A 19,197-nucleotide genomic window follows, 5' to 3' on the forward strand; every position below is an offset into this window, starting at 1 on the left:
GAAGGCAGTTGTGTAGGTAGATTAATAGCCAGGTTTTTCATCGGACAAACAGAAGATAAATCAGTTGATAATGGACTTTTTTTTGCTGGTAGGATGGAGCCTTCTACTGGCCTACTATGACATTGTCTGAACTAGTCAGAGAAATAAAAGGCTTCTATTGGTTTTGCCTTAAACTATGTGGAGTCCTAAGCTTCCATAAGGGTACAGAGATCTTAAGAGTGGAATTCTGTAAAAACATTGTATTTTTGCAATAGAATATCTGTAGTGAGAGTGTAGGGTGAGGGTGAAGGTTCGTCCTCTGAGCTTGTGGATTTCTCTCTCTCCCTCCCTCCCTCCCCTCCGTCCCTCCCTCTCTCTTTCTCTCTCCCCCTTCCCCCCTGTGTGTGTGTGTGTGTGTGTGTGTTTGTATGTGTGTGTGTGTGATTTTGCTTCTTCCTGGCAGCCTCCTAGAGAGACAAAGAGAATACATACTAGCACTAAAGACATCCACCATGAATGCATAGGAGTAAGATTGTCAGGAGGGTCTCATTGAAATTTCTGCAGTTGGAAGAAGCTAAACTATCTGGAAGACAGGTGAAGAAGGCCTTCTTATGCATAGAATACAAGCTATGGATGGTCTTCCCTGGTGTCTTTGCTTCAGTTATCTTAGTTTTTTAAAAAATACATTTCTTTCACCAAGTCTTTAACTATTAAATGATGTGAATGATTCTAATTTTAATAACTGGATATTACATATTGTGTTTTGCTTCTTTGTTGTAAGCAGAAGGGCAGGGTACAAATGTAATTGTTGACATCATCATCCAAGAATGATTTTTTTTTATTTTTAAAAAAAGATATTCAGCAGCATGGTGCCCATAACACAAAATAAATACATAAAAATAAACATTTTTGCACAGGAAACCAGAAACTAGTTTGGGCTGCTGGAAGACAAGAGAATTCAAGGCTTGATGGAAAATAAATAGAAAGATTAGAGAATGGATTATTTGCATCTATCTTCACTTCAAAAAAAATATAGCACAGATATCAGTACTACAGCTGGTATCTCAGGAGTTGATGGAAATAGTAGTGCCATTGTTATTGACAAAGTGAGAACAAACAAACCACCAGATCCAGATTGTACCCTTCGGAGAGTTCTAAATAACTGAAATGTGAAACTGCTTATCTTCTAACAAATAGCATGTCTGTAAGATTGGCCATGATTGGAAAATGGACAATATAAGAGTTTCTTTAAAATGTGCTTTACAGAGGAACTAAAGAGCTGCAATCTTTTAATCCATGTGAATTCACAATTAATCAATATTAATCCTTGTACATTATTTAATACAAGATTATGAAGTATAAAGGGCTAACCATGCTAAAGAAAAATCAATAGACTTTTGTAACGATAAGCCCTGTCTGATTAGCCTTCTAGAGTTCTGTGAGAAAGTTCAGATATGTGGACCAGATGATCTTGTAGATATCATTCACTTCAACTTTAAAAGCTGTTTAACAGTGGGTCTTCACCAAAGCAGTTGTGCAATTAAAAGAAGAAAACACTTTATTAATGCTCCAAGAACATGGTTACTAGAAGGCTTGATTATTTACAAAATGCTTACCACATCTGAAGACATATAGGAAAACCATCATATAGAAAACAATTGGCTTTTTGGAGGAAGTTCACTTCTATAGACATATCTTATCTGAGCTGATGGATGCATTTCCAAACAATGCATTGGACAGAAGGTCTTCCCTCCCTCCCTCCCTCCCTCCCTTCCTTCCTGCAGAATGTTATAATCTTAGCTCTTTTAATGAATCTGAATTGTGAGAAAACCCATAAAGTCCAGTTAATTGATGAAATCCACCCAGGTGGTTATCTTTAACATTTATAGTGATAAAGGCATTATTTTTGATGGATTTTATGTACGCCTATCTATCTCTATGTATCTGATCTCCAGAAACAGCAACAGCAGTATATCTGATGGTATTACTTACTAGGAAACATGACTGGAAGAATGCTTATTGCACTCATGTGTTGCTTATGGATTGCCCCCAAGTATCTTGCTAATCATTGTGGAAGCAAAATGCTGCCTATGATATGACTTAACACAACTTCTTTCATCTGAATTTTCTTTTGAATAGATATAGCAGGCTCCCCTGACTGAGGACTTCCCATAAATGCAGTAAATTCAGAAGAAACAGAATTTCAAAATTCCCCAATTTTGGTCAATGGAGAAATCAGTTGGATATTCAGCAAGGAAGGGATTCTTGACTTTTTTGTTCCATGGACCCTTTTGAGAAATCAATGAAACCTATGGGTACTAAACACATCAGAAAAATGTATTTTTGCCTAACATAAAAGATATAGATTTAAATAGGGTGTCTTTAGATTAAGAATGAATAGTATTGCACTAGGACACCAACATCTAGGGGTACCAGCACTGATTTTATATATATAATAAGCAAAACACTGCTTTTTTTTTTTTTTACTTCTATGGAGAATTTTGAAATCTTTGTACAAAACTTGAAATAATTGCCTTCGTCATTTTTTTCCTCTAGATCGGGGGTCCCCAAACTTGGCAACTTTAAGACTTGTGGACTTCAACTCCCTGAGAATTTGGAGAGTTGAAGTCCACAAGTCTTAAAGTTGCCAAGTTTGGAGACCTCTGCTGTAGATTGTTTTATTTGGCTCGGACTACAGTGTATTGGAAAGTATGTCTAAACCATATGAAAGGGAACACCCAGTAATTGCTCTGAGCTCTAGAACATCATGCACCATTGTTTTGAATATTTGGAATAATTTGAGTTTGGAGTATATTGAACATTCCTGTTTTTAATGTGTGAATGGTCCAACTATTGATTCCATTAAGATGTAAAACTACTTGATGATGAAAGAGCAAAGTGGTTTATTTAAAATAAAAATAATACAATCACTATTTTTCACAATATACAGGAAAGTATTGCCTCTCTGCCCCTTCCTCCATCAATACTATGTGCTCGTATGTATACTACTGAATTGCAACCAACTTAAATTGTTTCACACAGGTACAAAGTTGAAAAATAAATCACTGCCTTTTGCTCCTCTACAAAAATAAGTAGCTTGTCAACCAATTAAGCTAGAACATGTGTCACATCTGCCAGTCCAATATGAGAAGCCTTCAAGAAAACCTGTCAACTGGTATATCACCTGATGGCCTCATGCTAACCTTTCCCCTTCATTTCTGTTCAAGGAAGACTAATAATTAAACAAGTTATTTTGGACTATGTAAGAGCTTGTCTTTCTCCACTCCCACGTTCTAGAAGCTAACAAAGATTTTTCTGATTATGGCTTTACTTCTGATGTGAATACTTTCACTATTAATCATTACCGCAAGGATAAATATTTAATGAAACGTCTCTGGATCTCCCTGTCAAATGCACATGCTAGTAGTTGAAAACATAGATACAGGTAACAACAAAGAAACTCAGGACTGAGTTTAACAGCAGGATGAGTGTAGTGGAGGAGCAAATCAACTCCTTATATTTAAAATATACATTTTTTTGATGTATATAGAATATTTTACTGTCCTGAATGTATATTAAGTGTAAACTAATACTGAATTGCTACAACAGCCAAAATGCCAAATTTTATTTTTCATGTTTACATGCAATATACCTATTTAATATAATAAAAATATTTCCCCCCCAAACAAACAAACAAAACAAAAAATCTCATAGATACAGAGCAACTTAACGAAATGTAATGACATTTGGTTAAGGGATCTGAGGGACCTATGAAATGGAATTTCAGGCTTGTCAACTAATGGAAATTATTTAAAAAGAGGTTGTGCAAATATATTGGTGGGAAACTACTACAGTTCTGCCTTCAACTACTGCATTTAAATGCCAAAACAAAACACCAGGAGGAAAGAAATACCCTTTTTGCATCAGAAGGCATAGGCACCCAGGGACACTTATGGTGAGATGTATAGTACAAAACTGTAATATCCATCCTTTTGGAACCATAAGCTCAGAGAAAAGAATCTCTAAACAATTCCAAAAATGAGATAGAAATTCCAAAGCCTATTTCAAGAGCAGATTTTTCCAGACACTGGGTGTCAGTATTTGATATGTTCTAGTGCAGGGCTGTCAAACGTGCAGCCTCTGGGCCGGATGAGTCACGTGCCAGCCACAACCACACCCGGTTTAGTGAAGGGACAAAAAGTCCCGATATGTTACATGACGCAGCCATGATGATGTGAGTTAGACACCCCTGTTCTAGTGCAACAATATCACAAAAGAGTAACGAGCGGTTGTATTATTACTGAGTCACATCAATGATTTAAGCATAAGATAGTGATGACTGAATTGAACAGATCACACATATAGACTTAAGATAGGGATGAGCAAAACATGAGTCTCTGTTGTACTATGTTTCCTACCAACCCTGATTATGGGCCATGGCATGGAAGTCACCTGTAAGGGCATACAGTAACTGAAAGTATGTTTCATGCATGGTTGGTAATCCAATGAGACCATTTTGGGTGGATCGTGGTCCACTGAACTGAATTAAAACCATCAACACTTAATTGTTCCATCTTTCATCTGAGGAAAATCCAGTGAGGCTCTATGGGCAAAGAAGGCCTTGCTACTCATCTTACCACTTTTTCCTTCTCTTCCACATGGTCTCTATACCAGAGGTCTCCAAACTTGGCAACTTTAAGACTTGTGGACTTCAACTCCCAGAATTCCTCAGCCAGCTGAGTCTACAAGTCTTAAGAGTTGGCAGGTTTGGGGATCCCTGTTCTATACCAACCCCTCTAGTACAACTCACCCTCTAGTTAATTTTCCCAATACTTTTGCTGTAGTAATTGCAATCTTTGATCAGCAGGTTGCAGGGATGCCATGAAGACTGCCATCTTTCCTGCTCCTCCGCTTCAGCTAGGACATCCCAGGGAATGTTTTCCTTCTACTTTCTTCTGCACTAATTGGCTGACTTGGTCATGTCCTGGGATGCAAGCTGATGATGCTATTTCACCCATTCCTTCAGCGTTGGCTGACCAAAACTTCTTCTCCCCCTCAAGTTTTAATAGATTTTTATTTTTAATCAATATCAATACATGAACAGTGTGGCCCCTGGATATAATTCATTTTGATACAAATATCAATAATGATAAACATGATGGTTGTTATATTAATCAAATGATAGGTTAATATATAATTCTAGTATTAATATACATGGTTTTTAGAGTAGTTATTTAATATTTTAATGTTCCATTTTAATGCCAATGATATTATAAGCATACATGGTAATACCATCTTTCAACCTCTGATCTTTTCCATCAAATTATTACTTATATTCTGTTATATAAAAATCTGCTAATATTTCCCCTATTTCTTATTTCTTATCTCTATTCTAGCTTCTAATCAGCATGTCTGAGGGAACCTGTGGCCCATGGCTTCCAAGCAGGGGTGGGATTCAAATTTTTTAACAACCAGTTCTGTGAGTGTGGCTTAGTTGGTGGGCATGGCTTGGTGGTCATGTGACTGGCTGGGCGTGGCCAACTCAATATCACTCACATCAAGGCACGCATCTCCTTGCCTGGCCTCTCATGACTATGGGGATGCTGCAACAATCTTAAGTGTGAAAAATGGTCATAAGTCACTTTTTTCAGTGCCATTGTAACTTTGAATGGTCACTCCACACAACCAAAGTACCAGCAAAGGAGGAAAAAAAACTCCAGAGAAGTTCCAGAGACAGGAAGTCTAGTGTAATAAGAGTTAATGGAGAGGCAGTTTCTGTAAGCAACACCAGAATGTTTCCTTCCTGCCTTCCTTACAGGATTAGGCCAGTAATTTCTTCTAACTGCTCAGAATGTTAAGAACCGGTTCTAGCGAATAGGTGTGAACCTGTAGAATCCCATCCCTGTTTCCAAGCTGCATTCTGCCTGAGGACCCCTGAAGGTTCAAGGTCATTCAAATAGCTTCAAATTGGATGACATTCTTGCTTTGGTGAATTACATGGGATCCAGTGGTCTTAATTACTATTACTTTTTCTCTCTATAACATAAGAATTAGAATTGTTCTTTTTAACTGTCTACAAATTCTATGCTCCCTTTGCCCTTTAACCAAATCTGCACTCATTTTTTAGATCACAAGGTGATCTGTTAATGGCTCAATTTAAGTTACAGAGAGAGGTTCCACTGCTAATGCTTCCAAAAGACATACCTTTTGAACCTACCATTTGTTTCAGTTTCCGATAAAACTATTTTGCACTTGATAGATGGACCACAAGGCAAACATTACCATGGAGATAAGACTATTTGGAACTGGATGAAACCTAATTGCCAGATATGTGTTTCATTAATGAGTCTGATAACCTTTTGTCCAGCAGATTTTCACAAGAACACAGATAAAGTCTCCACTAATCAATGAATCACTATAGGATATCTTGCCTTATTTCTCACTGTCTCATAGAAAGATAGAAACGTCATATGATGTATATAATCTCGTTTTCACACAATTCATCTTGCAAACAAAGGGAACAAAACTACACTTCCACTGAAGATATAGATTTACAGAAACAAAAAATTGGTACTGCAGTTACTGATCTCACTCAGCACTAATTAAAAGGACCATAATTTCTATCCACCATATTCAAATCATGTCATTATTCTTAGAATAACTCTGTAGAGTCCCTGTTTTTATTTCAATCCATGGATTGCATAGAAAGTAACAGTAATCCATTGCAGTAATTGAAGTTTTATGAAGTATATGAAAACCATTGTGGTTGTTTTTTATTAGTAACTGATACATAAGTATCACTTAATATGGTCCAACTCAAGCATCTGATGGTTTCCTTAATACCTTTGAGATATTAAGGTTGTCTGTCAGTGAACTGTTAAAATGGAAACCGTTTAGGTGGTTAAATACTATTACTTCTAAATGTTCTTTACTTCAAAGGTAAAGTTTCCCATGCCTTACTAAGATCTGGGAACGATCAAGAAGACAAGACTGGACAATAGTTATCCAGGACTATTGCGTCTAACTGTGGTTTCTTGAGAGAGGATATACCAAACTTTCTTCCTGGGTCTAAAAGGACTACTCCTCCACTCTAAAAATTGACCCAACTGCATCAACCCAATTTCAAGTCATCTTTCTGGCACTATCCAAGAAGGACCTGGAACTAACAACAGATGGCTGAGCTAATAAAGAAGAGAATTTTGTTACAACATCAAACTCAAGTTGACTCGTGATGAATATTTGCCTTATCAAAATATTCAATCTTTCTCTCTCCATCTATACCATCTATGGTATTTATGTCTCTCTCACACATGTGCTCTTTCTCTATCATCTTCTGAAAGAAAATGCAAGATAAAAATGGTCGTCTGGACACAAGGAATTGGTTATAAACTTCAAATGAAAGCTTTCCAAGAAAGCACATTGTCATGCAGCATTGTATTTGAAGAGAAGAAACAGAGACACCCAGCTTTGCGTTCTTCTATTATATTCAACTTTGATAAGAATAAGAGAAAGGAATAAACATGATTTTAAACATTTTTATTTGCAACAGTACTACATGGTGTCTTACAGAAATCAATGGAAAATCTCTAAAAATTTCTTTTGATGAATGCATTATACATAAGGGGAAAGAAGATGTTCAACAGATGTTAACAAATGGTTTTCCTCTGAGGTAAAGTTAAAGTAGATCTAGAAATGTACTGTAAAACAGTCATTTTTATCTTTCTATTAAAAATAAACATGTAAAAACACAAAAATCAAACAAATCAAAGTAGAAAGTAAACATCTTTGCAAAGAAGGTGCCCAGTACATTATTCAATCAGAGATTTCATCAGACAATTAATGACAACAATGATCCAAAGTACATTAATAATGTAAGACTCAAGAAACGATTTGAAACAGGACAGGATGGGATGGTATTCCCTGGTTTAAAGTTTAAAGTGACAAGCTTAGTGCTAGTGATGAATGGATTCCTGTAGATATATTTCCTATCTACAATACTTATGTAGTGCAGACTTCTGTATTGTTTTTCTTCTAGATTATGGTAGAAAGGAACAACCTAATGATGAATAAGTTAATCATGGGTTGTCTTATTTCAAGAAAAGACTTGCAGTTTGTATAGACCAAATTTCCTTATGATCTCTAAATACCAGTTGTAATATATATAGTATTTTGGAACCTAATAACAACCATCATTAATGAACTTACTGTTAGTCCGCACCATGCTAAAATATCTGTGAATATTTCAAATTCTGTATGTTTGTGTTCAATAAAAACTTAGTTTAGCAAGATTTCACTATTGACTATACAGTACATCAATATTTCAGGGTTGAAATGTCCTTTTGAATGATGTCATCTTTTTGTGTAGGTAAAAAACAAACAAAGCTAACATTCATATGTTACAAAAGAGATAGCTTTTTGTATTTTTCTTTTGATGCACACTTGTGACAGAGATGCTGACAACAACATGGATGAATATTTTGAGCTGGGAAAAGGCTTGTGCAGGCCCAGGCCATCTTCACCTTTCACAGATATATATATATAGTGAGCAAGTTGAAGTTAAAATAAATTGATTTGTGGGTTGGATAAAAACAGGCTGGGGAAAGGGGAAATGAAGAAAAACAAATTGATTTTTTAAAAAATGTTATTTTTTATTTTGGGCACAACTACTTTCTTCTTTAATTGGACTTAATTTCTCTTTTGTTCCTCTTTTACATCGCCAGTCATGTTCTGTAAAATCATGGAGTCTTTTATTGAAACAAGGTTGCACAACAAAAAAGTACAGAGAGGAAATGACTGGAAAAGTACATTAGATCTGCACTGGTATTAAAGCCTATAGTTCAACTGACTGTTTAACACACATTTTGTTTCAGTACCTACGTTGAAAAAAACCAACTGGAAATATCAAGTTCAGTTTCAATATCACCAAATCACCAGTTTTCATCTATTCTTGTAAAATGCTTTAATAATTCAAATGCATGAAATATAACTCCAGGCCTATATAATCAAAGGAAAAACACAAGTATATTGGTATTTTGATTTTAAAAAAAATCTGCATAATCCTTGAAACAAGTCATCATTTGAATTATTTAACTCTTCTTTTTTAGTGCTAAACCACTAAAGTTCAATATATTGTAATCTGCATAGGAACATCAGGAAAACATATTTGACCTGTATAACAATTCTCTGTAGGGCAAAAATATATAGATTCTTTATGCAAATCATGTGCGAAGAATAGAAACCAAACACTGCACTTTTCTTACATAAATATATTAAAAAAAAACAGTTTTAAAAAACTTGCTTCTGTGGTGTGTAAACAGCTTTTATTAAATTAGGAAATGGGTATGAAATGTGATTTTTCTCCAAAAAGGTAAAGTATGTGATAACAGTTGCATTATAAAAGCAAGATTGTATGATTATGGGTTTTCCATCAACCTAGCTAGTTTCAGGCAACAAAATTGCAGTTGGGAAACGCTCTTCAGCTTTATCCCACTAACTAAGCATGTGAAAACAAAACCAAACAAACGTGATACAAGAACCACAAAATGGGGGTTTCCACGCTTCTGAAACACCATCATTGACTACCTTCCCTACAGTGTGATGTCATGGTGAAAAAAGAAAACTCCTAACATTTATATTTACAAAACAAAAGAAAACCTGGCAATTTTCATTCGGACTCTTTAAAGCCATTTCCCCTTAAACACCGAAAGAGTTTTAACAGTTAAGATTTTTATTGTTAAATTTCAAGTTATAAAATAAAAATCCCATTTGAATTTTTCCGATGTACAAAAAGTGATAAAGATGAACCATTTAATCGCAGAATAAGTTCATTATTTCAAAATTCATGCCATCTCCATCCTGTTATTATTAAAGTCCAACCCAATCAAATCCAAATGTAGAAGTATTTGGCAAACAGTTTTTTTTTCTCTTCAAAAATGGCACAGAGAGAAGAAAAAAAACACTTGTCTGCATAGCATCACAGCAGCAAGATATCAAAGAAATAAAAAATATCCTTTACTGATCTTTGTTTTAAGAGTTCCCTAGGAAATAACGCACAGTTTGTTTTTCCATCAAAAGATCTTATGTCCTTCTCTACTCATAGCAGTAGCATTCAAAACAGAAAAAGCAGCATTTCATCTCTTCTTTGTTGTATTGAAAATTAAAAGGTCCATTTGGCAACATTTTCAATCAAAACTGATGATTGGTGGAATGGGATTCCATGACTTCAAGTTAAGAATTATTTTCACAGGAGGCATTCTGCTGCTAGTGTCTGTCACCAGTTTTTTAAGTAATGGGGGAAAATGAAATTATTGAATACTTCCTTCATATATGCTGTTGTAGGCTGGTATACTAGGTGAAAATACAGAAGGGTCAGTTTGTGATGGCCATAAAAAGTTACCATAACTTCAAATGTGCAGGTGTGTTGCTCAATAACTGGTGACTGTTTGCTTTCTCTGTGTTTCTGTATTATAAAACAATGAGTTGTCATCTAATAGATTTGCATTACCTACTTTCATTGTATGAAGTCCTAGAAACAACAAAAGGTAACAAGAAAAGGTGTTTGGATAGTTCAAGGCAGATGACATTTTCCCCCCTCCTAGGAAAGTAGGATTTTGAAAAATAAGAAAAAAAGAAAAAGCAATGTTCTGCCAAACAGAGTTGCCAAAACATCTTGTTTGTTGAATTAATCCAGTGATGTGATTATCCTTGATTAGCTGAGATAACTAAATAATATTAGTAAGAGTAATAGGAGCCAAAGGCCTGCCAAGACTGGAGTTTTCATTTGAGACTTGAAGTGCCATGAGTGTGGGTCAATGCTATTTCTTAGGTCTTAGGTCTGTTGATCTGGGCATAGAGTGGTTCTCTTTCCTAAAAACAATAGAAAGAAAAAAATGAATACAGATATTTCTAGTCATTTGAATGTGAACAGTAGATTCACAGAACACAACCAGAGTGGGATATAAACACATAAACACACACACACACACACACACACACACACACACAATTTGAATTATGAAAAAGAAAAATTTAAGAAAAAGAAAACAATAACTCTACAATACTGATATTTGTTGAGAAGTCAGTTACATATGTATAAGAAATTACACACTTTGGCAACAAAAAAAGGTGATTTGAATGCACAGGAATAAATTGTTGTTCTGCTCTCAGTGTAATAAATTATTCCATTACAATTTTTCCCAGGTTTGCATGATTCATTTACTGAGTTCAGAATGATGTCTAAAACAAGGATGACACATTAAATATTTATTTATTTAATTAATATATAGTTGGCCCATCTTATATACATAACTTTGGGCAGCTAATAATTAAAACAGACTAAAAACAATAAAAACAATAAATATCTCCTTAGAATTCCAAAATATAATATAAATTCAAAACTTTAATAATTTTAATTCTGATGTTTCCAAACTATGATAGACGAAATGCATTACAAATGTTGGCAAATACTGATTATGCAATGTGAAAACAGTTTAACGAACATGAAAAGCAGCAATTTGCAATTTGATAAATTGTTACAATAAACTAAAATCAGTTTTAGTGCAGTGCAGAGAACATACTCTAAAGCTAAGCTTCTTGATGTATTAGATTTGAGCTTCCATAATTGCTAGAGCTATGTTCAGCTTGGAATTATGGAAAAGTCCAATGCATTTAGAAAAGGTATCAAGCTTTCTAATAAATAACAGTTAAATTTTGGATTCCATCTGGTTTTAGTAATTTGTTCATAGAAGCAATGATGATTCTGGAAAACTGGAAAGTTACTCACATTTTTTTTAGATTATATCTAGCATTTGATTTTTTTTCTGATGCAATGCAAATACTTTTTTATATATAGTTGGACAAATCCCATTTGCTTACTCTTTAAAAATCTCTTATAATGGCAAAATACTACTTCTCATCTTGAGTAGACATGTACTTTGATTTTTAGACTATAATCTAAGCAACCTGTGAGTAGGCAAAAGGGCAGCAAATTTTGCATTTCACACACTTTTTAAAATAAGGGACAAGATACTCTTATTAATCAGATTTTGCCTCATTAAGTAGTCTTCTACTCTTTTCTGGGATAGACTCAATTTTATCCCCTAGAACAAGATTTTAGACAATCATCTGCGGAACATGAGAGCTCTAGGACAACTTTATTGTGTTCCGTGGTAAGACTAAAACACAATCAATCTTCTTTTACTAAAATTTTGTCTCTTGATGAGGGATCCAGAAAGTTTTCTTTTTAACTAGCAGATTCAATAACCTGAAAATAATTGGAAATCCCTGCCCTGCTATAAAGATTTTGCCGTTTTCCTCCTCCAATAAAAGAACCAATTAATTATTCTCCATGCAAACTGTTCTTGATACGCAAGTGTTAAAATCAAGTAGGAACTGTCAAATGTTATTGTTCAGAATGTTGATGAAGAATGTTAATACATAGATGGAAATAATATGTTGTAACAGAAGATGCTTCCAATAAATCAGCATTTTGGAAAATGTTTTAAAATCAATATTAAAAAAAGACAATGTAATTATGTTTGACATTTTTACCAATGTGTAAAATTAAAGTTTTCCATAAGTAAAAAATGGTAAAAAACTCCATAAAATAGAAAAACCATATTAATACTAACCAATTTGTTCAGTAGATCTGTGTTACAGTAAATGCAGATTCAGATAAGACACTGGAGGAAAATATTAAACAAAATTGAGTATGGAAAATTATTCCAGAATATCAGTTGATTTTTATGTTCAAAGTTTAATATTCTTCCTACTTTTGTATTAAAAAAATTTCCTAATGAATCTCTGGTGTTATGATCCTTGCTATTTTCCATTGTCATGTCTAATTGGTGGAAATAAGAAGCATGTCTTATTTTTTCAAATTTTCTGTGTCCCTCAATGTTTTCCTAAGATTAAGAGCCTCCAAAGGACAATTAAAAACTTTTATATAGGTTGGCTTTCAAATTAGTGAACATATTGCATTCAACATTATTCTTTTAAGGAAATTTTACTTAAGCAACTTAAAATGATTAATGGATGTAATGTAACTGATCTGCTTATACCACTACTCTATTAAGATAAAGGAGAATAGATGGATTTTTCTTCCTAATGTAACAGAAAAAAAATTGTATCATGAAATTTTCCAAAGGATTGTTTGTCCATGTTTATGCCGCTTATTTAGCGGAATATTTTCCTTCTGCCTGGCTGATCAAAATGCTGAAAATAAGCAGAGAAAATAAGTCTTCTATTTCCTGATCATCCAGTCAGAAGGAAAGCCCTGTATAAATATTTAATAGCAGATAAGGAAGCTCAAGGGAATAAGCACTTTTGTCCCAAAGAAAAAAGAATGTTTTTACACTCTGTATTTTTATAAAGAGCTTGATGCAAGAGGAACTGACAGGTGTGGCAGCCCTTTTCTATCTTTTGATGGTTAAGAGGTCTTCTATAAAAATACATAATTAATCACTATATAAAGGGGGTCTTCCTTTATGTAGTGATTAATTATGTATTTTTATAGATGCAGAAGATGGAGAGGTTGCAGATACAGAATTAGGGAAAAATGTATTAGAACCATTAAAAAATTAAAGCTTCTTTTTGAAAGGAAGAAAGATTAGAGAATTTTGAAACTTCGGAACAGTATTACTTTTATGATTAACTATATTTGGCCAGTACAACTCCTTTAACAAGTTGTTTACAAGACTGAGTAAAGTGAAAGACTAGGATCGATCCTACAGGTGAAATGTCTCCTTTTAGTAAGAAAAAAAGCAGGTATAAAACTGTAATAACATCATAGGTTTTATTTTTTTTCTCTGCCCAGTAGCAGTTTTAGCAGTAGCCAATGGGAAAATTTTGAGGAGAGAGGCTAACTGTGGCCTTACGTTGAAAATCCTGACAGGATCTGACACACAAAATGTGAAAATGTCCCATATTATGAAACTCTCATTTGACTTGATGGACAAAAGAAAAAAAATATGGCATATTTTTATGGTGGCTACAAATATGCAGAAAGATTTTTAGAAGAAACAGAAACATATTAAAAATTAAGAAAAGCATAGAATTATTGTATGGTGTCCCATAATATCTCAATTTGAATTAGAAACTGATCATGTTATCCAAGAAGAAGTTATTGTAATTTCAATGCATGTACTCAGATAACAGTTCCCAGCTTTTGCTTTTAAAGATAAATCAAGAGAAAAATTTCATTTATGTGCAGATTCCAGATTTATCTGTGAGAAGGCCTTAAAAAACATAGCTGTGGATTTCAAGTTGGAAAACTTTTCTTTAAGACTGTTAAGTAGAGAACAGTAAAATAATGTAGGAACTGAAAAGTGATAAGACACTCAATTACTAAAAAAAAATTCTAAAGTAAAAAAAATTACTAAAGAAAACAGAATTTAAAAGAAAGAAAGAAAAAGAAATGCTTATAACATTGAAAGTTAATGAAATCAAGGATTATCAGGTAAAATTAGAAAGGGTCTAAATAACATCACAAACAACAATATGGAGCAAATCTAAAGCCAAATGGTGAATGACAGTTCAATCTGGAATATAAATTATCATAGACTTGCTAGGATAGTTTGATCTAGAGTGCCCTTTCCATGAAGAGACAGTCCTTTCCTATACAGAAGGAATCAGGATCCAATAGATGTGAAGAAGTATTTCTTCCTATATTCCTTCCTTTATTAAGGAAGAAACACTTCCCTGGTATCTCTTATTATCTCTCTTATTATCTCTCTTATTATCCATAAAAATCCAAACTTCCAAGCAAGATCTTTATTGGAGGCTGTAAGGAGAAGGCAACATATTGCTTTCATAATTTCACCAGTAGAACAATACTGAGAGTGGGAATCCACTCACAAGTATATAAAGCATCTTTTTCCTCCAAACTCACAGATTTAATATATAAAAAAAGAAAAAAAAACTTTCAAAATATATTTCTCCATTGAGGTTATTTCAACAAGGAAAGACTAATGATTTGTCTTCCACATTCAGAGGCCAGAATTAAAACCAGCAAATGAATGCTTTGCTCATGGTTTTTAAGGGTATTTTTTTGTCTATGAATGTTATTACAATGTTTAGCTACAGAGACAAAACAGATAATTCAATAGTGGGCAAATGTAAAATCAGTCATACCATAATTTACTAAAGTAAGTTAGTTCACCTACTTGATCTCTTTGAAAATTTATAGCAATATAAAGCTAGTGATCATTGGCATTGGCACCGTACTATTTAAAAATAGAGAAAAGTGATCAGTTGGTGAGATTAACAATGGCTGGGCAAAGCAACAAAAATGGGATAAAAATATTTCAGATGTGGTTGCATTTTCATCAATTTCATCAGAACAATGAAATATAAGCTGACGTTGTTATTTGTCCTTTTTTTTTTTTTGTTCTGCCCATCCAGTATGGCCGTATGGCCTTAATAAATAAAGCCTAAAATTTAAGGATATGGTGGTCAGGAAAGTCTGGTTCATTCACCTATTGTGACTGGTGAAACAGATTAGCAATAACCCCATTCCACATTCTTAAGTCTGGAAACATATACTTTAGGCACTAAAAATATTTCCTTCATTTTTATGGATTTGCTTTAGATGTTTTATACAGAGAGAAGAATAGTAAATCACACCACGTTTAATCTTGTTCAGTTCACCAGGAATATATATATATTCATATTCTTAAGTTTTCGCGGGTATTTATATGTATTGGTATTCAGCTTTGTTCGGGTATTTTCCCACGTCATTACAGTTGTGCTTTTAAAGTTGTAGCAACGTTTCGGCAGAATCTCATCTGCCATCATCAGGTGTCTGTATTGAGTTCGTCTGTGAGTCAGACTTTTACAGTTGTTTCAGTTTTAAATTTGGGGCTAGTCTACTGCTGTGCCAGAATGGTTTTTTCTTCATCCTGACTGGTTGGGAGTCTTGGTCTGTGTTTATTGGTCTTGGAGTTTGCTGTGTTCTGCTTGATTGGTGTTTCTAATATCTTCTGTCTGTTTTGTGGCTTTTTTTGTCTTGATTGTCTTGATTTTTTTGTCTTTGCTTGATGCACAAGCAAAACACCCAAAAGCAACCTGCACAAAGAGGAACTAAAAGCCCCGAAAGCCCTAAAAAACAACAGCAGCATAATCATACTTCCAGCAGACAAAGGTAATGCCACAGTAGTAATGGATAGAAAAGACTACAAAACAAAATTGACAGACCTACTCCAAGACTCCACATACAAACCCATAAACACGGACCCAACCACATATCTGAAAAAATCAACCAAGAAGAAAATTATCACCAGCCACATGAGCAAAGAGATCCAACAGACGATCATCCCAAGAGAAAAATCTTCCAGATGCCCCAAACTATACGGCCTCCCAAAAATACACAAAGAAGGCATACCTCTCAGACCCATAGTCAGCTCCATAGAAGCACCACTACAAAACCTAGCTAAACACTTAGCAAAACAGCTACAGCCCATGCTGAAACAGCAGCTTCACATGTACAAAACTCATACCACTTCTTGGAAATGATCAAAGATATACACGTGGAACAAGTGGTTTCATTATTCACTCAAGCCCCGATAAAAGAAACTCTTGAAATCATCAAAAATAAATACCAACCAGCTAAACACCTCATGGAACTAGCAGAACACTGCTTAACCAACACATATTTCATATACAAAGGACAAAGATACAAACAAATTGAAGGAGCCCCTATGGGATCACCACTGTCACCCGTCATTGCAAACCTGTTCATGGAAGAATTCGAATCCAGAGCCCTGGCTAATGCCACCCACAAACCCAAACTATGGTTAAGATACATCGATGACACATTTGTGATTTGGCCCCATGGAAAAGAAAACCTAAACAACTTCCTAACACAACTAAACAGCACACACCCCAAAATCAAGTTCACCATGGAAACGGAAACAAACAAACAACTACCATTCCTAGATGTACTAATCTACAAAAAAATAGATGGCACACTAGGACACACTGTATACCAGAAGAAAACACACACCAACCGCTACCTCAGCGCCCAATCCCACCACCACCCAGCACAGATAAACTCCGTGGCCAAAACACTAATCGCCAGAACCAAACACCTGGCAGACAAGACACACATAAAGACTGAACTATGCACCCTGACTAAAGTACTGACAGCCAACGGCTTCCACAAAAGCAAAATCACTGGCTTGATCCACAAAAACACACTGAGACATTATGGAGACCTAGAAGATGAACAGACCTATGGAACAGCTGTCCTGCCCTACATAAGAGGTACTACAGACAAAATCAGTAAGATACTACACAGGCATCACATCAAGACTGCCTTCAAAACAGACAGAAAAATGGCAGCCATCCTTAGAAACCCCAAAGATAAAATTGACCTGGAAAACCAAGGCATATATATGAAGCATCATGCCTTGCCACATACATTGGACAGACCAATAGAAGAATAAGTACCCGCCTGGATGAACACAAAAATGCAGTAAAAAAGCTGGAACACACTTCCTCACTAGTCCAACACATGAAAGCCACAGGTCATAGCATCGACTTCAATGACACCAAAACCCTAGCCACTATAGAAAACCCCAGCCACAGAATTATCAGAGAAGCCATAAAGATTGAAAAAAGACCTGAAAGCATGAATAGAAGAGATGATTCCACCAGACTGTCAATTATTTGGAAGCCTGCACTCACAAACAAAAAAATCTCCACACCACAAGCCAGGCAAACACCTGGGCACAAACAGATCCCCCCTGATACCTCCAGCTCAAACACACCCCAACCAGGCACCCAGATGAAACCTAGCTTCCTAATAAATGATAGCCGTCCATTTACCCGTAGCCAAGCTGCACTAAAAGCCTCCAATACAGGAACACAATGTTGCCAGCCAATCAAGACAAAAAAAGCCACAAAACAGACAGAAGATATTAGGAACACCAATCAAGCAGAACACAGCAAACTCCAAGACCAATAATAAAGACCAAGACTCCCAACCAATCAGGATGAAGAAAAAACCATTCTGGCACAGCAGTAGGCTAGCCCCAAATTTAAAACTGAAACAACTGTAAAAGTCTGACTCACAGACGAACTCAGTACAGAAGCCTGATGATGGCAAATGAGATTCTGCCGAAACGTTGCTACAACTTTAAAAGCACAACTATAATGACGTGGGAAAATACCCGAACAAAGCTGAATACCATACATGTAAGTACCTGCGAAAACTTAAGAGAATATATATATATCATACATGGTGAATATATTTAATATAGCAATAGTAGAACTGAAATTATATGGGTATGTTTAGCACTCACAAGCACTGCACCTTTACAGTCATTCAAACAAAACACATGCAAGTATAAAATTAGCCACAATCAGCTTAAAAAGGTCTATCAGCATGCAAAGTGAGCTATTAATGATTACAACAACACATCACCTTAAATTTGATAATGGAAAATGTATAACTAAACAATAGTTGGGAATGATAGCATGACTCTGCATCAATTAACAAACTGTATATCAATAACAATTTGAATCAAACTGTTAGTAAATTTTTCAAGAGACTATTGATAATCGTATAGAACATTTATAACTCATCATGAATACCAGAAATTGGAGATTGACAATAACAAATGCATGATTTCTTCCCTGGTTAATGGTCACAATCTCCAGTTTCACTTTAATACATGTTTCCCTTTCTATTATGCTGTAATTTCAAAAGCCAATATTTTGACATTACCTGCAAATGGAATTATGGTGTGAAAAGTAGTGAGGTGGGAAAAAAAATGAAATTCTGCACATACAGCATCCAAGAAAATGAAGACAGGCAATAGTGAAAGGGAATGGTTGAAAAGTAAGCGAATGAAAGAGACAGAGAGAAGGACAGATACCTACCCCAACCTGCGCTATCTAGCTATCGCCCTGTGGACTTACAGTATCACCAATAGGTTCACCAAATGGATCACTGTTGGATGAGGCCTGAGATCCATCAGGCTAGAATATAAGAACATAACACCTTTTTTTTTCAACAGCAGAAAGGAAAACAACATCAGAGGTTATTTTCATGCCACCAATGCATTTCGTCAAAGTTACCCACTGTGGATGAAAAGCCGAAATGAATTGAATACCCATGACCCTGATTTTATGGGATTATTCAGTCCTCATGATCATATTGCTAGGAAAATGTGCACTATTTTTCAGGAATGCACAGGAGAAACCTATCACAGCCCCCGA

At 35.0% G+C, this 19,197-nt stretch overlaps 1 protein-coding gene across 13 annotated transcripts in view; it reads right to left on the bottom strand.

The window, feature by feature from the left end:
• Nucleotides 1–7,500: 7,500 nt before the first annotated feature.
• The window catches only part of DAB1 (DAB adaptor protein 1), a 754,595-nt gene continuing 742,898 nt past the window's right edge, over nt 7,501–19,197 (bottom strand). For 5 of the 13 annotated variants that reach the window (XM_087960346.1, XM_087960338.1, XM_087960343.1 and 2 more), the window contains one exon: nt 7,501–10,845. In XM_087960346.1, the coding sequence (XP_087816472.1) occupies nt 10,801–10,845 (45 nt within the window). In that variant the 3' untranslated portion in view covers nt 7,501–10,800. Of the gene's footprint in view, nt 10,846–12,608; nt 12,660–18,858; nt 18,958–19,197 lie in introns of all 13 variants that reach the window. The other 8 variants (XM_087960344.1, XM_087960340.1, XM_087960349.1 and 5 more) reach the window with 3 other exon arrangements.

This window comes from Notechis scutatus, chromosome 3 (genome assembly GCF_049901735.1).
Source record: "Notechis scutatus isolate UNSWTSFEM ecotype Mainland chromosome 3, rNotScu1.2, whole genome shotgun sequence".
Lineage (NCBI taxonomy): Eukaryota > Metazoa > Chordata > Lepidosauria > Squamata > Elapidae > Notechis > Notechis scutatus.